Here is an 8,522-nt window from a genome sequence, read left to right as displayed (position 1 = left end):
GCACTATTACCCAAGTAAAAAAAGTGGATGAAATTCTGTCGACCATAAGAGGTTAATTGTCTAATTTCAAATACTTCTGGGGTTAAATTTATCAAAAATATTAATTAATTTAGGGGTCAATTTCATGTTGAGAAATAATTCAAGGTGAGTAATAATAATTCAAAGGGCAGTTAGTTGACATTTTCCACTGTGAAAAGTATAAACGGCGCTAAAAAGCCAAAAAGAGACTTAAGAGATCACAGTCCCGCATTTTCAGACTTCTCCCAGGAAGGAGTAGTATTCGATCCATGGCTTCCAGCTCCAGTCCTCAACGCATCTTCCCTCTGTTGTCTTTGATCCTCCTTCTTTTCTCCTTCTCTCCGATTTCCGAATCGAGCCACCAGGTATTCACTTTCCGTTTGGTTCCCGAGAAAATTAAAAAGAAAAATCTCAGTCGTTTTGATTACTTTGTTATTTTAACGTGTTTCAGTTCTGTGATGCTGGAATTGGACATGGTGCGTCGACCTGTGGGGTTTCTTCATCGTCTTCTACGAAGCTGTTGATCAAAGGCGGGATTGTGGTGAACGCTCATGAGATGGAGGCTGCTGATGTTTATGTGGAGGGTGGAATCATTGTTTCTGTTAGGCCTAATATTAAGGTATAATAATATTTCAGTCTTTTTTTGTTTCTTTATTTGTAGTGTTATTTTTTTTCAAAATTGAAAGAACTTCATTGGTTGTTAATTATGCTGGCAGCCCGTTGACTTTGTGAACTTCATTTTTTGAGGGTTGAACTTGAATCTAAAACAATCTTCACCAATATCTCTTTTTTTTTCAAATCTTTTTGTTTTTAGTTGGGATATTGGGATTTTTCAGGTTTGGTGGAGATGCTTTGTAATTTGGATGGGCTGTTGGTTTACCAATTCCTTTGAACATGTTTCCAGCTAGTTCCTTTATTAGTTCTGGACTACTGAACCAATAGAATCCTTTGCTCCCGTTTTATTTTCGTGCCGATAAAGTAGGATAAGTTAGTGTGATTATAGGAGGAACTGTTAGTGTAGGAGTGCATATAAGGGGCAAGCACTAAATCATTCCCATGTATACTATAGACGTTTTTGTGAAAAATGTGAGCTGTATGCAAATCATTCTTCTGTAGCGTGTGAGAGAACATTATAAATGCTGATTTTAACTTATTTTCAGATACAATGTCATAACTCTAAAGAATTGATAACATCTAGAAAAAAAAATCATAAATTGTGAAATTGTTCCTAGAACAACCTCAGACCTCAGTAACTCTAGAATTTAGATTAAATCCTGAAAGTAGTTGTTATTATAAATTATCCAAGATATAGTTGTTCCACTTACAATTCTAGAAAATGACGTATTGATTGCAAATTAAAATGAACAGCCTGTAATTACGTGATCTACATAGTACTCAGACTCACGTGGAGAACTTATGTATGTATATAACTTTTCATATGCTCCAAGCCTCCGAGTGTTTTATGTCCTTTTGTTTACTCTTCAGATTATTTTTTTCTTTCCTTTTCTTTATGCTGTACTTGATTTGATGCCATTGTTTTGCTCTGTTTTTGCTTTTCAAATGCCATTGGCAGGTTGGTGATGATGTTACTGTGCTTGATGCCACTGGAAAGTTTGTCATGCCAGGTCAGTTTTCATACTACACCTATGTAATAAGATTAAAGCATCTCCAATCATGAATGTTAAATATAATTATTTGTTGATTAATATTGACAGGAGGCATTGATCCTCATACCCACCTAGGCATGGAATTCATGGGTACAGAAACTATTGATGATTTCTTCAGTGGTCAGGCGGCAGCATTAGCAGGTGGAACAACTATGCACATCGACTTTGTTTTACCAGTGAATGGAAGTTTATTGTCAGGGTTGGAAGCTTATGAAAAAAAATCTAGGGAGTCCTGCATGGATTATGGTTTCCATATGGCAATTACAAAATGGGATGAACATACTTCAAAAGAAATGGAAATAATGGTCAAGAAGAAAGGTTAGGTTCTTATAGTTCCAGGTTTTATTAAGTGGGCTTATTTATCGACTGTGCTATTTATGTAATACATCTATCTGTATTTCTATAATTATTCGTATCCTATACTCAGGTATAAACTCTTTCAAGTTTTTCATGGCCTACAAGGGGTCCTTCATGGTCAATGATGAGCTTCTGCTAGAAGGATTCAAAAAATGTAAGTCTCTTGGTGCGTTAGCCATGGTGCATGCAGAAAATGGAGATGCTGTATATGAAGGACAGAGAAGAATGATAGAACTTGGGATTACTGGTCCAGAGGGACATGCTCTTTCAAGGCCCCCAGTGGTAATTAGAGAAATAAATTATTCATGCAAACATAATTTGGATAAGACGAAATTTGCTCTATCAAATTTAAATATTAGTTAGTTTTGCATCATCTCTTTTCACATGGAACATTAGTCATGCTTTAAGAGTTAGTGCCGCTTCTGCATGGCCTTGTGGCAACATAAACGTACAATTTTATTAAGCTTATAGTTCAACAATCTGCCTGCCATACATTCCTGCTGTTTTCATGCTATCGGGTTTAACTTTTGTGTAAAGGATTTTGTTTGAGGGTCTTTCTATCTTTGAAAGACTATAACAAGATATGTACTTCTATATAATCCCTTTTCAGCTGCACGCGTAGTAGTTATTGTCTAAATACTGGTTCTTCTAGGTAATGAATATGAAATTGTATCCTTTTATGCTGATGTCATATTAATTGCAATTCATTTGGTAAATTTGTTCTTCCTATTTATGTGGTTCTTTTAGTTATCTAATAGTTATTTCCAAGTAAATTAATAGCACATGGTATGTGTTTGATTCAATATAATTGCCCATGTAGCTGGAAGGAGAGGCAACTGCTCGAGCAATTCGACTAGCAGGTTTTGTGAATACTCCCCTCTATGTAGTTCATGTGATGAGCATTGATGCTATGGAAGAAATTTCTAAAGCTCGCAAATCAGGTTCATAGTATCTAAAATTTTTTTGTTGCGTTAAATTTATCTTTCATTAGCTTTAGCGTTTTTCTTTTGTTTTGCAACTATATCTTGTTCTTGGTAACTAGAAGTTCTACCAATTGTTGGGTTTATATAATTAAATAAGATAAACGCTCTCCTATTTTCCTCAAAATTCTTACATTGGTTGCCTATGTAACTCTATAATGGCTCATGGTATTCAACCAAATTCATCTCTCTTTTAATTTTGTCTGAACCAAGTTCATCGTCTAACATGACTGTTTCAAGTCTAAATCATGTTCGATCATCCTTTACCAAAGTTCCATGATGTGATTTGGACCAAGTTGTTGAAAGGGTTCCATAAATAGTATGTTGCAGAGTTTATGTATCAAGCCAGAGTGCAATTTAGCAAGTGAAAAGATTTCTTATCTAAGTTGGTGTGGTTTTTGGAAAATTCCAACAAGTGACCATCATTATACTCGTCAATTTTGATATCTTCTTCTTCATCGTTTCCTAGATCAAAAAGCCAAAAAGATGGCTTAATCGAAAGAGTACAGTGAACAAACTAAGAAACAATTCGGAAACACATGCCTAATAAATAGAGAAGAAGCTCATTAAAATTGATTATTGTATTTTCTAAAAAATAAAAAAAAAATTCCATTGGTTATTTTGAATAGGTCATTATGCACCCTCAAACTGTTAGTTTTGAGTTAAGTACTGAACGCGTGCTCCAAATGATTATTAAATGGCAGGGCAGAAGGTGATTGGCGAGACAGTACTTTCTGGGTTAGTGCTTAATGATTCTTGGCTTTGGGATCCTGACTTTATCACTGCTGCTAAGTAAGAGTTCTCTCTATTTAATTTATGTTATGTTCAGGTAGTCAAAGGTTCTACGTTAAGAACAATTGTCTTCTGATGTTTCAGGTATGTCATGAGTCCCCCTATAAGGGTAGCTGGACATGACAAAGCCCTTCAAGCTGCTCTTTCAATGGGAGTTCTGCAGGTTTATTTCTTATTGCAACCTTATTTGAGAACTGTCTGATTTGATCCACAGGGCCTCTTGGTACTGTAGTGATTTATTACTGTAAATAAGAAGACAAGTTTGTGGTTATCCCTTAACATTGTACTCAGAACCAGATTTTGACCTAATTTCTAACTCTAAGAGTACATATAATTTTCAGTTGCCTAAGTTTAATAGTGTACAAATTTGTTTTATGAAAATATGAATGTTTTCTAAAAGTAGATTTAGCAATGTGCAGCTTGTAGGAACGGATCATTGTACCTTCAATTCAACACAGAAAGCTCTTGGAATAGATGATTTCCGGAAAATTCCAAATGGTGTCAATGGTAGTCATCAAATGATCTTTGATGTTGTTTAACTAAGATATATGCTTGTTTTCTACCATAATTGTACTTTCTAATGCTTAACATGGTTACTGGAAATTAGGTATTGAGGAGAGGATGCATCTTGTATGGAATACAATGGTGGTAAGCTGCCACAAAATCTCATTCCTTCTAATAAGCAGCTTAAATTAGAATCAAACTTTTGGATAATATATATATATTTTTCTAAATCCCAGGAATCTGGTCAAATTTCTGTTACTGACTACGTCCGGTTGACGAGTACTGAATGGTATGCTTGCTGTGGTTTTCTTGTTTATTATTCGAGTTGTGAACTTTTGAGATAAAGTATATTTTACTACATGATTTCCATTATGCTGTTTAAAGTATGTCAAAGTGATTTCAGTGTCAATGGTATTTCAGTGCTAGGCTTTTCAATATATATCCTAGGAAGGGAGCAATTCGCGCAGGTTCTGATGCAGATATAATTATACTAAATCCAAACTCAAGCTTTGAGATACATGCAAAGTCCCACCACTCTAGAACAGATACCAATGTCTACGAGGGATGGAAAGGGAAGGTAATCATTTTCACTTCACACGAGGGAGGGATATGCTTTTTCTAGAATATTATTTTAGAATTATAAAGCTAGTGATCCCTCTATGGGACACATTGGTTCTATGATCTACAGGCATGGATACATATTTCAGGTGTCTAATACTAGCAAAAGCAAAATTGTTCTGAGGTTTCTGACTTTACATAATGTTATATGTGTGTGGATATACTATATACATATACATTATTTGCGTGTCCAGGTAATGGATACTGTCAAATGCAATTTTACCAATTTGTTTGATGCCAAAACCAATATGTGATACAAAGAATTTTGACGTTTAACCTATACTGAAAATCAAGTTGGTGAGCCGTGTGATGGTAAACCTTCCCGCACGGTTCGGAGAGAGAATTTTCCTTAAGTAATAAGATTCATATGGAAAAAAATAAGGACAAGAAAGTTGGTTTACTTGAGCTTTCAATTGCTCTGTGTTCTTTGCTTACTCAGTCCTTAGGCATAGCAGCATACCTATGGTATATGTATTTTTATTTGCCTTTTAATGCATAGATGTGATTGTACGCCCTTGACATCCTACTTTCCTGTTTATCTTTTACTTATTCTATCCCTACAAACAGCATCCATTTCTGTGAAGATATTGCATGTTAAGTACTTTAGTTTCTCAACTGCAGCATTCTTTCGTCATAGGAAGAGTCTTTAAATTATTATTAGAGCTCCAAAAATGTCATACTGCACTCCTCTTCACTTTATTTTTTTATTCTTAAGGAATGCATGATGACGTTTTAGGAGTTAAAATAGCAGCTCTGTTATTTTTCTTTATGAAATTACAACTTCCTACTCGAAGAGGTTCCAAGGAAGGTTATGGATTGTTATTTTTCTTTCGTAGTTATATGTTTCCCTGCATCACACTTCCAACTCCTTGTTTCCTTGTGTGTGGGTTCAGTTTTTCAATGTAGTATTTTCCTCTCAAGCCTCTCCATTTACTTACATATCATAATCTACCTGCATTTACGATTCAAGCATCTGCAAGAGCCAGACAAAATTTTTAGGCAAATTTGTACTTTGATAGCTGATGTGGCAATTTTGCTTGAACAAATCCTTGAAGTGATCATGTTCCACTTTCTCAGGGCAAGGTTGAAGTGACCATTTCTGGTGGAAGGGTTGTTTGGGAAAATGATGAATTGAAGGTTGTTCCTAGTTCTGGAAAGTACATAGAAATGCCGCCTTTCGGATATCTTTTTAATGGAATTGACAAGGCAGATGCTAAGTACCTATCTTCTATGAAAGCCCCTGTAAAGCGTTCTAGAGCAACTGTTTAAAAATTGCAGGTACTTTGACTATTTTCCTTTTCTTGTATTATTTTCTTAAACTTGATTAGAAATGGAGAAGATGCTCCTGTATATATCGCATCGTGTTTGAATAATAAGATCAAAGTTTTCTGTATCTTCATTGTATGTCATGTATATGAATTCGCTTTAAGGTCAATCAATAAGATTCTCACTGCAGTTTGCAGTTTGTGTATTTTACTGTTTGATTGATTTTGTGTATGAGGAATGAAAGAATTTTCAGTATGTGATGGCTGCAAGGCTGTGCAAAATACAGCAACTTGATTCCATTTGTATATGAGACTGATTAGGGTTTTGTTATATTGCCAACTCACAATCTTATCTCTAATTGAGCTAGACGGCGAACGTGTACTATCTTCATCACCTAACCAGTTTCCATATTTGATCCTAGCCTTATATTAAGGTTTTAAGGGATCTAATCTGGACTGTACACTTACACTTGATTAAAAGCTTAAAACTAGAAGCTGAAAAACTAGTTGTTACATTTAAAACAAAAACTAGAAGCTTCCTTCATCATCGAACCTTCAATTCGAGGAACCAGAAGCAATTTAGGTTCCAACACTCCCCTCTAAATTGGTTATGGTTGTCACATGAGCAATCGCTTGAGGTAAGTGAATATGTCCTTTGGAAGTGGCTTGATGAATATGTTCTTCTGTCTTGCAGTAATGAAGCTCAATGATGTTTTCTTGTAATGTTTCCTTGATGAAATAATATCTTCTCTTGATGTGCTTTGTCTTTTGATGAAACATTGGATTTTTTGTCATAGTAATCGCAGAAGTGTTATCACATGGAAGAGGTGTGGCATCAATATGCAATTCACCAAAATCCTTGAGTATGAATCTCGTCAAATGGTCTGAGATGTTGCTTCTAAGGCACTCGCATACTCAGCCTCTATAGTAGATAGTGAAAAACTTTGTTGCTTAGCTGAGGTCCATGAAAATACACCTGAGCCAAATGTAAAAGCATACCCAGATATGCTTTTGCAATCATCTTCACTACCTTTCCAATTACTGTCACAAAATCCAATTAGGATCGTTGACTTTCCCATTTCATGTTTGATTCCACTGGATCCTTGAACATATCTTAGCACCCTCTTAGCAGTTCCCATGTGAATTTTGGTAGGATTTTGCATAAATCTTGAGAGTATGCTAGTTGCAAACATCAAGCTTGGTCTTGTTGCAGTTAAATACAAAAGACTGCCAACAATGCTTCCATATATATTTGAATCAAAAGGTTCACTCCCATCATCCTTCATGAGCTTCTAATTTGCAAATAGAGGAGTGGACATAGGTTTACATTCCTTCAATCCAAACTTTTAAGTAGCATGTGGGCATAATTTTTCTAATGAATAAAGATGCCATTTGACTGTTGTATTACCCCAATGCCAAGAAAATGATGCAAGAAGCTTAGGTCATTCATCTCATCTCATACCTCTTCATCATTTTTACCTTGAATTCTGCAATCATTGCTTCATCGTTTCATCATTTTCAATGTAGACTACGTTATCCACATATCAACATAGATTGACACAATGAGGGTTCTTGAGTCACTTCCAGATTTGGTGTGGAAAGTGGCTTCATTTGGACTCTTTTGGAATCTTTTCTCAATGGAATAGAAACCAATTTCACTGTACCAAGCCCTTGGAGTTTGTTTTAGGTCATAGAGAGCCTTCTTCAATTTGTAAACTTTGTTAGGATTCTCTTCAATTGTGAGACATTGTGATTGTTCCACAAACACCTCTTCTAGCACTCCATCTAAGAAAGCTGACTTCATATTGAGTTGATGTAGCTTCTATCCTTTTTGAGTTGCCAAGGCAATCAATGTCCTTATGGTATCCAACCTTGCTACCAGAGCAAAGGTTTCATTGAAATCCACACCAGGCTTTTATGAGCAGCCTTTAACTACTAGTTTGGCCTTGTTCTTTTGCATTAATTTAGCTTGTTCTTGTAGACCTACTTTACTCCAATCACTAGCTTGTCACTTGGCCTATTAACCAATTCCCATGTCTCATTCTTTTCTACCATTGATAGTTCCTCTCTCATTACCTTTTACCAATATTTATCTTTCTCAACTTCCTCATAAGTCTTGAGTTCAACTACATAGTAGTTACTAATAGATTATATCTCCTCCAAATTTCTCATTCTTACTGGAGTTAAGCTTGGCTCTCACTCTGCGGTTGACTTTGTTGTGGACTTACACTTGCTGGTTGAGGTGTCGTTGGTGATGAACATATTCCAGGACTTCTTGTTCAATTTATCCATTTTGATTGGATTCCATTCCATTCAGATCA

General features: G+C 35.5%; 1 protein-coding gene across 1 annotated transcript; it reads left to right on the top strand.

Moving 5' to 3' along the window:
- Positions 1–208: 208 nt before the first annotated feature.
- Positions 209–6,407, top strand: LOC126615841 (dihydropyrimidinase). Its single transcript, XM_050283751.1, has 13 exons — positions 209–383; positions 470–637; positions 1,592–1,643; positions 1,734–2,003; positions 2,113–2,324; positions 2,863–2,983; positions 3,727–3,814; positions 3,899–3,977; positions 4,234–4,321; positions 4,422–4,462; positions 4,555–4,607; positions 4,739–4,895; positions 6,014–6,407. The coding sequence occupies exons 1-13, from the start codon at positions 288–290 to the stop codon at positions 6,203–6,205; spliced, it is 1,617 nt and encodes a 538-aa protein (XP_050139708.1). The 5' UTR covers positions 209–287; the 3' UTR covers positions 6,206–6,407.
- The last annotated feature ends 2,115 nt before the right edge of the window (positions 6,408–8,522 follow it).

Source organism: Malus sylvestris, chromosome 3, assembly GCF_916048215.2.
Source record: "Malus sylvestris chromosome 3, drMalSylv7.2, whole genome shotgun sequence".
Lineage (NCBI taxonomy): Eukaryota > Viridiplantae > Streptophyta > Magnoliopsida > Rosales > Rosaceae > Malus > Malus sylvestris.
The sequence above is the reverse complement of the archived record's forward strand: the minus strand, read 5'-3'. Positions and strand labels throughout refer to the sequence as shown.